Source organism: Echinops telfairi, unplaced genomic scaffold (genome assembly GCF_000313985.2).
Source record: "Echinops telfairi isolate 266 unplaced genomic scaffold, ASM31398v2 ScPeMD7_4225;HRSCAF=4972, whole genome shotgun sequence".
Taxonomy (NCBI): Eukaryota; Metazoa; Chordata; class Mammalia; order Afrosoricida; family Tenrecidae; genus Echinops; species Echinops telfairi.
In genome coordinates, this window is record NW_022108124.1 from 21,632,845 (window position 1) to 21,650,700 (window position 17,856).

At 50.4% G+C, this 17,856-nt stretch overlaps 1 protein-coding gene across 3 annotated transcripts in view; it reads right to left on the minus strand.

Moving 5' to 3' along the window:
- GYG1 (glycogenin 1) overlaps positions 1-17,856 on the minus strand; it is a 42,603-nt gene that overhangs the window by 12,241 nt on the left and 12,506 nt on the right. For all 3 annotated transcript variants that reach the window (XM_030886955.2, XM_030886954.2, XM_045295052.1), the window contains exon 5: positions 6,517-6,643. In XM_030886955.2, coding sequence (XP_030742815.2) covers positions 6,517-6,643 — 127 coding nt within the window. The remainder of the gene's footprint in view (positions 1-6,516; positions 6,644-17,856) is intronic.

Here is a 17,856-nt window from a genome sequence, read left to right on the forward strand (position 1 = left end):
CATGCTGTGGTCTAGCCGATTTGTAAGGCAGAATTGGGGTCATGATAGTGAGTAGTGGGGGTGGGAGGGGAGGAAGCATGAAAGAACTAGAGAAAAGTTGTATGTGTCCCTGGTGTTATGCTGCATCCCGACTGGCTCATCTCTTCCTTGTGACCCTTCTGTCAGGGGATGTCCAATTGTCTACAGATGGGCTTTGGGTTTCCACTCCATGTTTTCCCTCATTCACAATGATATACTTTTTTTTGTTCTGGGTCTTTGATGCCTGATACATGATCCCATAGACACCTCATAATCACACAGGCTGGTGTGCTTCTTCCATGTGAACTTTGTTGCTTTTCAACTACATGGCCACTTGTTTATCTTCATGCCTTTAAGATCCCATAAGCTATATCTCTTGATAGCCGGGCACCATCATGAGCTCCCCCTTCTTGAGTTGGTGTCTTTCAAATGGATTTCTGGCCAGAAGAACTCATTCCTGTACTGCCCCCTACCCCACTCCCACCCCCAGTTGTCAGAGCAGCCCCTACAGGCTGGGCTGTGCCTGGTGTGAGTTTTCCTCTTGGGGATGAAGACCCAGGTGGGGCAGCAGCATAGGCAGCAGGAAGCTCTGGGAACAGATCAGGTGATGGAGATAACCACATGTGGGGATGAGATTAGAATGACCAGATGACCGTGTTCAGAACTGGGCCTGAGGCCTAGCAGGCATCACGGCAGCCCAGAAAGGAGGACTAGCATGCAACCAGTGCTCGACCCTTCCTCAGTGCACGGGACAGAAACTCAGGACGCCGGAGCGCTGCTAACCTCACCAGGTTCCCAGCTCCCTGACGGAAGGGGCGCACGCCTGCCCTCTTGGGGGCCTCCCACGGTGCAGGATATACACACACTGTACATGCTTCAGGTGTGCACGCGTGAATGCATCAAACAGCAAATGGCTAGATGTCTAGCAGGGAAACACTCCCCCTAAACCAGCACGAACCGCAGACTATCATACTAGTCTCAGAGTCTGGGTGAAGATGGAGAAAGTGTGGACAATTAAAACAGGAAGGCTATGGCGTCCATGACAATGGTCACTGGTCACGGGGAGGGCTGGAGCTGAGGGCTCTCAGGTACCAGGGGAGGACATCAGATCAGACATGTACAACGGCAACAGAATGCAGAACCTAAGAAGGGCGCAAGTCCATTCCTGGAGGGGGTGGGGGGAAGAATTTTAAAGAATTTTGAATGAGATCTTCATGAATGCATCTCATTTTTATAAAATAAATAACAGGTATGACTGTGCTCAGAAAACTTTAATGCAGTGAGCAAATGTAAAAAAGGTCTGAAATCTCTCGAGACAGATTTTCAGGTGTATCATACTGAAACTCGATTAACACCAGGCAATTTCGTCAATCAACCTGTGGAGCAGTGAGCAGCAGAGTCCGGAAGCTTAGGGCTCTGAGGCAGCATGACCCCGATGCAGACGACTCCCCGACAGCGAAGGGTGAGACAGCCCAAAGGAGGGTGAAGCGATTAAAAACATTATAATACGAATCATCTGAATCAAAAGCGAAAACACAGCATTAGGCACAAACCAAATTCTACACTCCACAGGACTAATCTCTGATTTTGTCGAGTGTCTGTTAAACATGCCATTGCCTAGCCCTTGCGTGAGGCCAATGTGAGAAAGTCCTTTTGAGATCCTGGAAAAAGCAGAGGCAGGATCATTCTGTAGAGCAGTGGTTCTCCGCCCTCCTAATGCCGCGACCCTTTCAGACAGGTCCGCACGTTGTGGTGAGCCCCCTCCCCCCCACCATGAAAGTATTTTGTTGCTACTTCATCACTGTCATTTTGCAAGTGTTATGAATCATCATGTAAATATCTGATAGGCAGGATGTATTTTCATTGTGACAAATTGAACATCATGAAAGCATAGTGATTAATCACAAAAACAATATGTAACCATATATTGCGAAATACTTATTTCTAATGACAAATCAGTGAAACTGTGTCTTGAAGCACGGTGTAGCATGGGTAACAGTCTTCACACCGGTACTCGCATGTGGGTGTATCTGCATGTGGGCAGACCTGCCTGGAGACAGAGGAGCGGTGTCTCGGTTCCTAAGACCATCGGAAATACGTGTTTTCTGATAGTCTTAGGTGACCCCTGTGAAAGGGTCGTTTGACCCCCAAAGGTGTTGAGACCCACAGGTTGAGAACCACTGCTCTAGACTCTGGCACTCTCAGGAAAGGACCCCCAGCCAGAGGTGTAGCCTGAGCCGCGTCCACTGCTGTCGACCTTGGGCTCCAGCTACAAGGGACCGTCCCCAAGCAGGAGCCACGGGGAACCCTTCCTTCTGAAACCGCTTGTTAACGCTGGAAACCTGTGTCTAAAATGTGGACTCCAGCCACTGGATTAGAAATTGCTGATTCCCGATTGGTCCGTCCTACCCGAATGACTCGTGGCCTTATGTGCACGCCTTGTGAGTAAGGAAATGAGTCCGTGCAGGATTACGCCGAGACAAATGACTGTGTCCCAAACCCCGTGCTGATTACTTTCAGAAACAGTATTTCACTTTTGAACATGTCCCCTATATACTAAAAATCAACGCATACATCAGTAAGCTATATATTTTAGTTCTCCAATTAGGATGTGTTCAAGAGGAGCCTCTATTATACAACATATGGATTTTTTAGAAACTATGTATGAGTGTTTATTCCAAGTGATATAATTATTGTGTTTGCATTACGATCTGTTTTAGTCCAATGATGCACATAAAAAGACATCATATGTGCTCGGTCATAGCTGAAATTCACATTAGAAGTTTAATTCTTATTAGGCCATTCTGTAGTGGAACATCATGTCATAGCAAGGATCCAATGTCCTAAAAGTACCCAGGCTTCTATGATTCTGGGCCCTCAAATCTCAGTGCTGCCTTGGTGACCCCCCTGGTTTCTTGGAGTTCAAGAGAAAACATGTTTTATTTCTTCTCCCATGAAGCCTAAGTTGCCCTTACTGTAACTATGAAAAAGGACAAATACTAATATTCTAACACTCTGACACATAAATGGAGCCCTGGTGACACAGGGTTTAGTGCTCACTGCGAACCCCAAAGTTGGTCATTTGAATCCCCCGGGTGGTCCACGGGAGAAAGATGTGACCGTCGGTCCCCGTCAAGATTCACACCCCAGGGAGCCCGACGAGGCAGGTCTGCTCTGCCCTACAGGGTCCCTGGGAGTGGAAGCCCACTGAACGGCAACGGGCGTGTTTCTAAAACATGAAGTCAGCAGGGATGTACAGCCACAGGTGAGCGGGGCCAGAAGCGGTGGGGAGAGAGGAGGGTTGGGCTTGAGCGCACTGGGTCTGTGAAAGAGGTTGGGAAGGAGAGTCACGAGCGGTTGTACCACTTGAAAGGAAATGTAATCTGTGTCACTGAACTTGTAGAAATGAGATCGCTGTGTGCCGTGTCCTGTGTGTAACGGTGCCATAAAAGAGAACAAACCAGCCAGGGGCTCCCTCCACTGTCTCGCTTCTGGCCATGCGGCCCTCAGGTTGGCCGGGTCACCATGGTGTCTCTGGGCCCCCAGAGGAGGCGCTCTTCCACAGGGCTCTCTGAGCACTAACTGAGGCAGCTCAGATGCTGGCGAGATGTGGCTTCAGCCGAGAAGACCGGACAGTGTTTAACCTCAACAGGGAGCAGAAATGGGATGTGAGCTACCTGCCTTCCCGTCCTTCCATATGAGGTGGGGAAGAGCTTTGGAGCGGGTCTCCACGAGAAACCCCAGCTCACAGCGGACACGGGAAAATGGACTGTCTGATCCAGTTTCCGCGTTCCCAAGAAGCCACGCCCAGTGGGTGAGCCAGGCATCGCTCTGAGCTGTGTCGCCATAGAGGGAGAGAGAGAGAGAGACAGAGAGAGAGAGGGAGAGAGACAGAGAGAGAGAGACAGAGAGAGAGAGAGACCGACCGTCCCTGGAGCTGGTGCCCTGAATTCCCAGACGGTGACAGACACGCTCCTCACTCTGTCAGTCGAGTCCCTCCCCCTAGGAGGCAGGCTGGACCTGGTCTGGGTTTCCAGAATGTCCCGTGTTTGGGCGTGCATCATTTTGCTCGGTCTCGTTTGTTCCTAGTAGAGTGTGTCTCAGAGGTGTTAGGTCAGTGGGGGTCGCCCTCTGGAAGCTGTGTTACATGCTTTTCCGTCTTGTGGTACATGAAGCCCGGGATTGATGAATGGATAGGGCCACAAGTAGAATAAGGGGTTCAGGCTGGAAGGGGGTCCAGTGGTGGTGGGGGGCCAGGTAAAAGGGAGACGATGTCAAGGAGTCCGTGTAGAAAAAGGATGGTTGGAAACTGACTGTGGCAGCAGTTGTACAATTCTACTTGACGTGACTGAAATATGCAATGATGGGCCATCTGTATCAAAACCCCAACCAATAAAAAATAATACATTGCCGTGGGTCGAAGCCATCACTTCTGTGATTGCGGTTGCAGTGGCCATAGATAACCAGGGCATTGACAATGTGGGAATTAGCTATGAACCAGGCGGAAGGGCAGATGAAGCTGAGGGATGCCCGTCACTAAACACGCATCTTTAAACGCTGGGATCGCCTGGTCTGGGAACTGAAGAGAAGGCGCTTCCCAGCTCCCAGCGTGCGCCCCAGGGCACGGGGAGCCAGCCCGTGCAGGGCTGCACACACTATGAAAAACGAGCTCTCCGTGCCAATCTCGTTGTTTTGTCTGTCAAGTTGAATTTAGTGAATGGAAGGTAAGATGCTACCCAACTGCCCGGGGTAGACAAGTCCAGGCTAGGGGTCGAGTAATCGTGGTTTGCAAGTACAGTACTCAGGCTGGCAGAGCGAGTTGGCTATGAGCAGAAAGGGTGAAAATGAAGGCGTCTACATTCCCAAGCAAGGTGGGACTGTGCACTCAGTCAGGGGCTGAGAGGCGAGGCTGAGCTTCCTGCCCTCCGCCCTGGGACAGCGAATCTTGTCGTGCTTGCTTTTCGTGGACCACAGCTGACAAGCCGGGCGGGGGCGGGGGGCGGGGTGTCTGTTGCTCGGCCACAGAACAGGGAGGCAAGAGCACGAGATGTGTATAACCCTTATCCAGTGAGCGCTGACAGAAACACAGGCGCATGATGGCGGCCCAGCAGTTAGGGGTAGGACTGGGCTAAGGAAACAGGAGGAATGAAAGGAGCTTTGTTTCCTGATCGCCCAGGAATGTCTACTCCGGGCTGGGGCTGGGATTGCCAAGGACAACCCAGGAAGAGGCTCACTGCTCACGGTTGTGTCTTGGCATCAACCAGACAGAGGCTGCCTTCCCAGAACCCCCATCACCGTGTCAGCCCCGCATAGATGAGCCGGAGGCTCAGGCTCCCACGGGATCAACACTGCACCACGTCAGGGCTGTGGCTGCTTTCCTTAGAGCAAGTCCGGTGGCAGGGACAGAGGCACAAAGACCCACAGAGCAGTCCCTCCCGTGGTTTCAACGCTCTCTGGGTAGGAATGCCCTTCCTCCTGACAGCAGCGCCCCCCCCAGCCCCCCAAGACTGTGTTATAAAAGGAGGAATGGGGGCCACAGGGCCAGAGTCTCTGAGCTGAAAAAGGGCAGACCACAGACGGGCTCCCTGCCTCTTGCTCTGCGTGCCTCTCAAACTGCAAGAGGTTTAGTAACCTGACATCGCCCAAGTGCTCCGTGGAAGCAGGCTGGCCCCTCTCTCACCCACTTTCCGTGCCTGCTCCCTTTAATCCTTGCAAGCACCCCTCGAGGATGCAGGGCGGCGAGGAACTGGCTAGTCCGTGATGATTGTGACCAACAGAGTCTAGCTTCAGCGCGCCGGGCATCTTGGCACTACCGACAGACTTTTGGGTGAGGGGCGCAGTCTCTGGGAATGCCCATTCCAGAGAGGGGCGGGGAAGGGATGCTTGCTTGTCAAGACAGCACCCACAGAGCAACAGTCACAGAGGCCTCTGTGCAGTCACCCAGGGCCTTTGTCAGCAAGCTCACTGCCCGCATCCAAGTCCTGGATCCTGAACCCGATCGTACCGCATGCCACGTGAAGCGTGTCCAAACACTGCCCCCGACCCACCACCCAACGCTGTTGACACCGCGCACCACGCAGGGCTCTGGGTGGACTGACGGGGCTGTCCCCAGAGTGCCTGCCTCCCACCCAGAGACACAGGCGACCAACTGAACAACCAGGGCGGGGGCTACCCAAAGGATCCACCTGATCTCCACAGCCGCCCTGGGGAAGGGAAAAACGCTCGTTTTCTGGGGACAGAACGGACTGTCCTTCGTGTGTGGTTTCCTTCCATTACGAGGCAGGTGCAACCTGCACCGTGTCCCTCACACCGCTGAGTGCCGTCCGGGTGACTCCCGGATGAGACAACCAGGAACATCAGGGTCTTTCCCACCGTGACAGTGCGTCTTTCAGGAGACTGTGTGTGCCCACCCGTTCCCCTCCTCAGGCGACAGAGGTGCCTGATACATCCCCCCCACCCCTCACCCTTCCCGACGGCGGTCACATCAGCTGTACTTACGCTCTAAAGGCTGGGAGGTAGGAGTATATAGAAATGCTGCTGAGGTTATAAATAAATGGCAGGTGTTTTCTGATATCCGTGGTGGCCCAGCTGCTAAAAAATGTGTTCAGTAAACCCTGGTCCCCACCTGAAAGGAAACAGAAGAAAGATAAATGATGACAGTCAACTGATCTCTGGCCCAGGGCACAGATTTTATAAGCAGGTTTTTTTTTTTCTTTTATAGCTAGGCCTTTAAAGAAGGACACTCCGTCCATTTCAAAAATAGTAAATCCCATGGCAAACTTGTTAAGGATGTTTTAGAGGGTAATGACTATTTTATTTATTAACCAACCAAATATTTATTGAACACTGCATGCCGGACCCTGTACCAGTTGTTGACTATGAGATGGTATCATTTCCACAAAGGCCTGGGGTATGTGTGTGGGCGGGGGGAGGATGGGTATCAGCAGATGGTCATTCAGTATACCAGCACCGCAAACAGTGACCAGGGCCAAGGAGGAAACTAGGGTCCCTGGAGCACAAATAAAATGGGCCCGAAACCCCACCTTACGGGCCAGAGAGGGGGTCCATCAGGAAGTGGTGCTGAGAGTGTGGGGGAACACAGGCCGAGGAAGGGGAAGTAGCTGGTGTTCCGGGCAGAGCAACACCGCAGGTACTGCCGACCACGGAAGGCAGGCACATGAGAGCGCGCGGAGACCCGGGAGGTGGCCTGTGTATCTGCCAAGAGATGGATGGTGTGGAAGAGCAGACAGAGGCTGGACCACGCAGAGCCCTTTGGCCTTCCTTGTTCAAGTCTTTAGACTTGAGCTCAAGAGCAGTAAGACAGAAAGAGGAAACAAGTGAGAGCCGACTGAGATAATGAAGTTTTTGTGGCTTGGGCCCCAACTATGGGGCATCAGGAGAGGACACAGATGGTGCGTCACCCTGTGGTCCACTCTCCTGCTGCAGGCCAAGCCTCTGGGCAGCGCAGCTCTGCATCCCTGTTGATGAGGTCAGCCCCACCAGGCAGCGCACGTGCTTACTCAACGCAGGGATTCCCTGGGCTTCATGCCCTTCCAGAGAGGGGCAGCCCATGGCCCTTCATTCGAAAGAAAGAAAAATGCAAACAAAACATATTGCTGAGAACGAGGGGGGTCAGAGAAGAAACCCCAAACCCATCTGAAGACAATGGACATCCCCTCACAGAAGGGTCACAAGGAAGGGATAAGTCAACCAGGGTGCCGCACTATAGCATTGATGAAACACACAATGTTCCTCTGGTTCCATAAGGCTTCCTCACCCCCACTATCATGACCCAAGTCCTGCCTTTCAGTTCTGGCTAGGTCGGAGCATGTGCACAGGTACAGATAAGAGCTCAAAACACGGAATCCAGGTCAGATAACTCCCTCAGGTACAGAGATGGGAGTAGGAAACCAGGAGGGTAGAGGGAAGGTGAGGAAGGGGGGGGGAAGGGGGAGCCTTTCAAAATGATTGACACATTACACCCCCCCCACCATGCACACACACAGAGACAGCAGTTGGTGTGAGATATGAAAATAAAACAATTTATAATGTATCAAGGGATTACAAGGGTGGGATGTGGGGAGGAAGAGAAATTGATACCAAGGGTTCAAATAGAAAGAAAATGTTTAGAAAATAATGATGGCAACATATGTACAAATAGGCTTGATACAATTAATGTATGGATTGTGGTAAGAGCCCCCAATAAAATGATCTTTAAAAGAAAGAACGAAAAGCAGTAAAAATCGAATCCATTAAATGCCATAGGCACTAAGGAACCAGAGAGGTTCCTAAGCCACCTTGAATTCTCCAGGTGGTTCGTGCACTTTCTGCGTCAGACTTCGGTGATCTTGGAAACACACTTAGGACCATGCTCCTGCGCAGAACAAGCCCTCCATGCGTGTGTGTACACACCCCGTCCACAGGGAAACACGGGCATTGCCTAGAGAGGCTGGCGTACTCAACAGCCAATTCCCTCCGTGGCTGGCTCTGTTCTGAGCCCCTGTTCCTTTCTAAACGTCTAGCAAGTACAATGAGACTATTGCTATTCAAGTTTTTTTTCCTTTGAAGATTTGACATGTACGCGATTGACTGAATAGTTTGATTGAAGCCCAGGTGTATCTGAGCCACCCTCTGTGCCAGCTCCTATCCCACCCTCCCCATCATCTTTGGAGCAATCTCTCCATACGACCGAGGCTGACAGGGCTCCATCCCTCAGTTTCCCCTTCAGAAGTTCCAGACAGACACCCGGGATGGCTCAGCTTCGCTTTGACACCGACAAGGAAGGAATGAGAAGAAGACAACTCACCTAAATGGTAAGAGTCATGCCTTTTGATACGCAAACGATTAAAGCCCCGGCAGCGTGCCCTTCAGTAGGGGCCTCTCCAGGTTCCATCAACAGGGTGACCCGAGGTGGGCACAGACCCGGGAACCAAGATGGCCGAGGCGCAGGGCCCTGAAGTCCTACTCGTGGGCTTTTCCATGCACTGGACCCCATCTCAGAAAACGTGCGCAGGAGCTTTATTTGCAATCGTCCAAAATCAGAAACAGCCCCAGTGCCCTTCAACAAGCGCATGAAGGTGGTCCGTGTGGTCACAGTGCACCAGTGCCCTTGAACAAGTGCATGAAGGTGGTCTGTGAGGTCACAGTGCAGCACTCAGCAGTAGAGGCCACTGACTACGGACAGCACGGTGGATGTGGTCCAGCCACAGCCCGACCGGGAGCAGCAGTAATAGCCCTGACGACGGCTCACGCCGAGCGCGGACAGATGTTAAGGGAATCACGTTGCGTGGACAGTGCCGAATCCTTTAAGGTTACATATTGTCTGCTCCCATTATCCAACATCTTTAAATTAAAAAGTTACAGAGATGGAGACGAGATTCATGGTTGGCAGGGGGGGGGGGAAGGTAGCTATGGCTGTACAAGAGAACCGGAGGGGTCCTTGTAAGGGGACTGTTCTATGCCAGGACTCCAGAGGACATCACATGAATCCACACATGGGGTGTAACTGCGCACACACACACACACACACACACACACACACACCACGTGAGCATACACACCTAGTGAGACCTACATAAGGCTGAATTGATCAATGTCAATTTCCTGGCTGTGCAGTGGGAGCTTCTCTATCATTTCTTAGAACTGCATGTGAAGCTACAATTCTCTCAAAATAAAAAGTGTAAACACATAAAAAGATCTGGTCAATGTAGCTGAAATGCAAAATACAACCGGATTCTAAATTCCACAAGGACAGGGTGTGGCTCTTTTTGCTTACCAAATTGTCTGCGGGGTGAATTTAAGAGCGTCGAAGGTGTCCTACAATGGCAGAAAAGTTGACATAACTTACACATCCACCCCCGGAGGAAGGGTCAATGTATTGTGCTCCTAGCTGCTCACTGGAATATTATTCAGTCATCAAAACTAACAGCTACAATTAGTCCACTGTGGAAACAAAGATGATCAGCTCCATATTCATATATTGTGATAATAATGTAAAGCAAACAGTAATAAACTACAGTCACTGTTAGGGTACTGGTGTCACAGGTGTTCAGTTATTTCTGTGATCTTAAAATGTTATTATTATCATGTAATGTATTTGTTATAATGTAATTATTGTAGTGTATTCGTAACATCTTTGTCCATAATAGTCCAACAGTGAACTATTATGATCGAGTCTTACTGTGAAATATCCTATCAAAAATGTGTCAAGTATATGATCCTAATATAAAACTCTATGTATCCAGTATCCAACTTAAGAAGTTGGGCTTTACTAACACTGTTTAAGTTACCTCTTTCTTCAACCTGGTTTTTCTGCTGGGGCCTGGCTCCAGTAGGTGCCTAGTATTCAGGCCTTTTGTCTGTAAATGTTTTTGCTTTCTTTAGTCTACCACAAACGTAGATAACCCAATCATGGATGCAGTCCTGCTTGTGTTTTGAAGTTCATACAACTGAGTGTCACACTGATTTTCTCACTGCTATTTTTCTAGGCCTCATTCTAAGGCCTTTTTAAAATGACACAATTCCATTGTACCACGACCACAGACACGTGCCCTGCAGTGAAGACATGTACGCCCAGGAAGGCTGGGACAGTGGCTGTGAAGCAGGGCTTCCCAAGCCAGCCCGAATGAGTCTAGGACACAGGAGCCAGAGAGCTTAATCCCTTAGAGGCCCTTGGCAGGCTGCCTCTGGCCACAACAGCTCTCTTCCGTTTGCCCTCGGGTACCCTTCAGGTATCAGTCCACCATCTGGGTGCCACAGGCAGGCCGAGGAACACCAGTGCAACAGGAAACAAGCAAGATGTGGGAGATCAAAGGCAATGAAGAAGATTTATGGAACCAATAAAACAACAACCCCCCACCCCATTGCCACAGAGCCGTGGTGGCCCGACTATGGACAGGACACTGTACTGTTCCATCGGGGTCGGGTTTCCAAGGCTGTCAACCTTTTGAGAATCAGGCGGCCACACCATTCTCCTGCAGAAGAGGCTGGTGAGTTCAAACCACTGACCTTCTGGTTAGCAGCCAAGTGCTAACCAATGGCCAGCAATCAATCCGAACCCAACTCATTGCTGTGGAGTTGATTGGGACTCCCTGTGACTCTCAAGGACACAGCAGACTGCCCCTATGGGGTGTTTTTGTTTGTTTGTTAAGGCTGTCTGGAAGCAGAAAACTTTGTTTTTCTCCCAGGGAGTGGCTGGTGGTTTTGAACTACTGACCTTGCAGTTAGCAGTCCGACAGGTCACCCACTATGTAACCAAGGCACCTTTCACGCACAGTCAGTAGTGCCCCTGCCATTGATCAGCCCTTATACATTCCACAAGCATTTCCCCTACCGAGGAGGGAGCAGAGATCATGGCAGTACCATGGCCCCTGGCATCCCTGTGTCACTGCACCGCTGTGGGCCACCTTGTAGGCAGTGGCAGCGGTGGGTTGAAAATATAATTAAATACCATCCAGAGGCCTGCAGCTTTTAAAATAATTTGTTACTTCAGCATCCAGAGATCCTTAACCATCTCTTTTCCATCTGCAAAATCCATCCTTCCAAGGTCAGGCCGATGTTTCAGCTTCGCCAGACAGATCGATGTGTGGTACAGCAATCAGTGCTTTCGGAAGTCGCTCTGCTGAAGCCCAATTCAAAGCAGCATGCAAACTGACACCCCCACTGGCCCAGCCCTGAGATGCACAAAGACTGCGGGGTCCCCACATATCATCCAGTGTACATTCTAGTCGGGCTTCCAGAGCGGGGGAAGGGGAGTATTTACTCCGACAGGTGAAGACACTTTGAGTCTCCATCGTCTCAGAACCGACCAACGCTGATGAGCAGACATGGCCCGCAGCTGTGATCAGGCAGGGCCGGGGCACAGCAGGAAGGAGACAGAATACCGGCACAGGGGTGCCAGCTTGACAAACAAGAAACAGGTTCCACTAGGCTGCTGCTGGAATGCTCATGGCCTTACATGGGGAAGTTGCAGAGTAGTGCGACAGAGTCACAGACACCTCAGAATGGAGATCTCACATGGTCAAACTCTTACGTCTCAGCATTGCCTCCACTAAGGTTTCAATACTGCTAACAGAGCCCTGGGTCCCCACTCTGCACTCCCCCTCATTCACAATGCTATGATTTTTGGGGTCTTTGATGCCTGATACCCGATCCCTTTTATACCTCGGGATCTCACAGGCTGGTGTGCTTCTTGCTTGTGGGCTTTGTTGCTTCTCAGCTAGATGGCCACTTGTTTATCTTCAATCCTTTAAGACCCCACTCTATCTTTTGATAGCCGGGCACCATTAGCTTTCTTCACATTTGTTTATGCACCTGTTGTCTTCAGCGATCGTGTCAGGAAGGTGAGCATCTCAGACTGCCGAATTATTAAAACAAAGTGTTCTTGTGTTGAGGGAGTACTTGAGTAGGGGCCCACTGTCCATCTGTTTCCTTAATACTAAACTTATAATATATGTACATATATCTATTTCCCCCTTGTCGTATATAAATATATTTACACCTGTATATGCCTGTATTTAGATCTCTATAAATGCCCTTTGCCTCCTAGTTCTTTCCTCTATTTCTTTTTACTTTCCTCTTGTCCCACTATCACGTTCAGCCTTCATTTAGGTTTCAGAAATTCCTCTCGGTTACATTGCCCTTGATCCAGCCCTGCCAAACCTCCTACACCTTCCTCACCATCGATTTTCAGTCACTTATTGTTCCCTTGTCCCTGGGTGTGTTGACACCCACTTCCTTTCCCATGCCACCCACTCTCTCATGTCCCCCGGAACTGTCATCCCGTTGTTCTCTCTTCCGGCTTGTTTATCCCACCCATCCCTTCAAGATAGACATGCAGCAACAATATGCACCAACACTAGACCAAGCATAATGAAGCAACAATAGAAAATAAAACAACAGCTACAACAACAACAACAAACCCTGAAATAGTTCAGGGCCTATTTGTTGTCCGTTAAGAGGGCTTTCTAGTTGAGTCTGATGGGGTGCCATGCCCCACTTGTATCCCTGGAGTTCCTTGGGGGCTTCATTGCTCTGCTCCCCCTGCTGCTCTGCTGCACGCCCCCAGTGTCTGGCTTCGGCATAGTGGGCTCAGGGCGGGCACAATTCCCACCGTGTGTCTCTAGTGTTTTCCTCCTGATGCTATGGGTCAGTGAGAAGCGTTGTGCCTCATGGTGGGGTTGGCCCTGTGGTCATCTCTGTGCATTGGCTGCTCTGAGCAGAAATATTGTCCTCAGGGCTTGGTGGGCCAGCATGTGTTTTACTCTTTTTTCCCCTCTCCCCCCACGTGGGCTCCTGTGTGCTCTGATCAGACAAGTCCCTCTCCTGGAGCTGGAGCTTCAATACTGTCCTCTGAAGTGAATTCTTCTGGGCTCTTGAATTCTTTTGAAAGGGGTGTTCCCATCCTTCAAATCCTTCCGGCAGACTCTGCGATCTTGGATCGAGATGACGTCGCAATGGCAGTCTTGTGTGTGCAAATCATGCTCCTTTCAAACATCCTCTAGGTTTGGGGAACACAGTCAAGCCTGAAGAGGCAAGATCCCGCTGCAGGGGTGGACAGGGGAAGGGCTCCCAAGATTCTTACAGGATACCCCTTGCCACCCTTGAGTCGCCGCGCCGTCCAGAGGGAACCAATTACTCAGCACACTCTTCCTGGCCTTTTCTGACCATGCCCTTCTCCGCTTCTCAAAATCTCTTGGCAATCAGCCCTCCGACCCATCTCGGGTCCAAGCAAACCTATCCCCATTTCCCCTCGGGCTCAAGGCTCAGTTGACCTCTCCCCGTGGGCTTTCCCCTTCAGAGACAAGTGTTGACAGTTGTTGTTTTTTAAAGAAAGGCACCGCCACCAGATAAAGACGAGTGTATTCTTTCGAGAACACGTCGCCAGGCAATCTATGATCAGAGAGACGTGACTCCACTTTTTTTTCTTTAAGTGAGTCGGCATCTCCGTGAGCCCTCGTACAACCACTTGCTGTTTCCCCAGCCTGTGGACCAGGGTTCAGAGCCAGGTAAAACGATGGACCCACGGCCGTGTTTGTGGGAAATGCAGTTGTCTTTCAGGGGTATTTGTCTTTTGTATGGTGTGTGTGTGTGGCCGGGTGCCTTTTCAGTTTGGAAAGCCGGCTTGCTTACTGAAGACAGGGCTTGGAAGGATGGGCCCATTAGGGTTTAAAATGGATCCCAGGGGCTTGGCCACAGGACCGTGCCTGCCCCCCAGACGCTTGCCCCCAGGGGTCTGGATTCTCTCTGAGAAGGGGCGGTTGCCTGGGAAGCCAGAGCCCCACCCACCCGAGGCTTCCTGGATCAAACTGCACATTTTCAAAGCCAGGTCAGGTTTTTGCACATGTAAGCTTGACATCTTGGTCGACCATCTCTCAGAGACAGGCTCATTTTCATCTTAGTACATGAGAGAGAGCCGTTGTCAAAAACGCCATTTCTAAAGACGCTATCTGGAGTCACGTTAACTAGGAGCTCACACATGATGAAGACAGGTTCCACTTCTCAACCGTTGGCAGTCCAATAGGGGGACTGACTCACGACCCTCAAATCAAAGTTCACATTTTTAAATCACAGAAATAATTGAACACCTTCAGGAAAAGCAGTGGGAGGGAACACTGATTATACCATACCCTAACAACGACTGTCGTTCCATGTATTTTCTTCTGAATGTTTATGTTTTATATTATAATCATGATAGATGAAATGTGGCTGATCATCTTTTTTTTACACAGTGGGCTAATCATCTTCATAGCTACTCGTTTTAATGACTGAATAATATCCCAGCGAGCAGCCAGTATCACAATACATTAACCATTCCTCCGTGTGTGTGGACATTTAAGTTATTCCCACTTGTCTGCTGTGGCAGGATACCTTCAACATTCTTACATTCATCCCACAAATAATTTGGGAAGCAAAGAGAGCCACACGGTTGTGTTTGCAGTTGAACTGCCTGAGTGGGTTTCGAGACTGTCGCTCTTTATGGGGACAGGAAGCCTCGCCTTTCTCCCTCAGAGCGGCTGGTGGTTTCAAACTGCTGACCTGCAGTTAGTAGCTCAATGAGCTACCAGGGCTCCTAATAAGGGAGTAGGGAAGCGTAGATGAAGGAAATAATGGGAGCCAAATAGGACTAACACTGTAATGGGGGCACAGACAAGTGCTGATGAGCATGACTTAAAACTGACTTCCCGTGATGCCCTAGGCAGCTATCTGCTGCCTATGGCTTACAGGTCAAGGTTACGGCGGATTATGGATGGCCCAGCTAGTGGGGGGTTTCTCTGCGGCTAAGGAAGGGTCCACAGATTATAACCACATGGTTCATGGGAACTAAGGCTCTTGTAGCTCAGGTCCCGGAATCAATGAATCTCACTACAACACTCAACCGAGCATTTGCCTTTCCTCTTCACGGTCCAGTTCTTGCTTTCCGGTGTTATTTTTAACAAAGAGGCTCTTAATAACCAGCGTATTAAATACATACAAGGGACACGTCTGGGTGGCTTCAATTTCACTTTTTTTTCTTCATTTTTTCAGTCTTGGTTAGGCCCATCCGGTCTGGAGTCACTTGGCACTAGGGTCTTGTCAGAATAATTAAGCAACAGTTGTGTACTTATTTGTGAAATGGCACACAGGTAAAGGCATGGGTAAAATCTGTACTGACCGGTACATTCCCGGGCCTTTAAATGTAGTCTTTTGTCCAGAGAAGGAGCCAAAATGGCTTTTGAAATATCGCATGAGTAAACCTATTCTAAAAATGCACGTGTGAGCTACACTTCCAAGAATGCTCCCAGGCCGCAGGAGGCTCGGGTGCTGATTCTCAAACACGGCAGGTTTCTGTGGGCACAGAGGGTGGCCTGCGCCGCTGTGGCGGCAGAAGCCTGGAGTCTCCCCGGTGTCACCTTAGAGCAAACACTTAAGGTGACTCCCCCACGTCACTCTTCTCTCTGCTCAGAGAGTAATGAACTTTATGATATTAATCTGTAACCAGAAAGGGAGCAATAGGGATTTCCCTCCATCCTTGATGCCCTTCTCGGGATACATTCTTGGGCATGTTGCAGTGCGGGATAACGTGGGGATGCCACAGACGAATCTGTCCCCCAACCCTCATTCCACCGTGCCAAAGACACACCGAAGTCCTAACTTGTGAAGCTGAGCTTATTTGGTAACATTTTCTAGAGATGTAATTCATTATACACGAGGTCATACAGGAGTATGATGGACTATAATGGAATGTAACCTATGTCCTTATTTAAGAGAAAGAGAGAGAGACCAAGAAAACAGCCCACGTGAAGACAGAGGCAGAGGTAAGCACAGAAATGCCCGGATGACAACACACTGCAAGAGACATGAGTCTTTGGAGAGAGCATCGCTCTCTTCCACCCGTGCAACGCATTTGGCTTTCCAGCCTCCAGAACGATGAGAGAATACATTTCTCTGTTCTCAGCCCCGGCCTGTGGTCCCTAGTGGTGGCAGCCGTAGGGAATGGGCACAGGAGGGATGGGAGCCCCCAGCAGCATACAGGACACGGCCAGAGAGCGGAGAAAGGCTCCCAGGTAGCCCTGGATCTGCCACCAGCTGGGGGGCACTGGGCGTCCTCCTGCCCTGGCCTGTCATCGGTCCCCACCACCATAGCGGGCCCTTCAGGAAGATGTTAAACGGAATGCATTAATGGGCGTGTGAATGGACGGACGCCTACCCCACAGAACTGCTGAGCAGAGGCACACATGCCCCAAACCCGGCTGCCTAAGAGCCTGCTCACGGTAGACTCACACCAAGCCCTTTCACCCTTACTGTTTCTCAGGAGGGCTTGGTCTCTGCCCGGTATAAGACTGGAGACAAACAAATGGCTACATTTTCATGGAAAAAAAACAACACACAAAAAACACGAACCTCATGGGTACAATGAGATAAAAACACGTCTTATGGAACACACACACACACACACACACCCCACACCCCCACCCCCACCGTGAGTTCATTCTTTAGCGACCACAGGTTAAGGCAACTTCAATGCTGCCTGTCTGACAGACGCACGCCACAATCAATCAGCAGACAACACGGATCCAATTCCAGAGGGTCGTTTTCAAATCAAGCGATAAAATTCCCAAAGGGTAACAACCAGCTCGTGACTGGACAGGGGGGTGAAGTCCACTCCAGGGCAGGGCCTATCCAGTCAGCAGCCTGAGGGAGGCACATCGATCGGAGTGTGCAAAAGATCTCCAAACGGCCCCCTTCCTTCTTTTGTGGATCAGGTCCAGCAGGGCCCGTCCACAGGACTCGAGCAGGCAGCAGAGGTCGCCGTCACACTCCAGCCGGATTCAGCATCCAATCATGTCTGTCAAAGTCGTCTTAAAACCAGAACTGATCGCTATGCATCCCCAAGCAGAGACCTCACACTGCAGGCTCGTGACCACTCAGAATGGGAACACAGAACACACGGGGTGACGGCCCCACAGCCCAGCCCAGATCGGCCCCAAGGACGCTGTGCCACCAACTCCCTTTCCTGTAGGCCAGAATTCCAATCGAAGGTTTAGGGCATTTAGGCTCCAGTAAGGAATATATCATATACACTACACACACACATGCACACACATGCACTCACACATATACCATATACACACATACGTATATACCCACTCACACATATATTGTATACACACATACACACTCAAACACACATGTACGTGCTCACACACATATACTCACACGCTCATACATACACCATATACACACACACCACATGCATACTCAAACCCACACATACACACACACACATACCACATACACACACCACATGCATACTCAAACCCACACATACACACTCACATACATACCACATACACACAC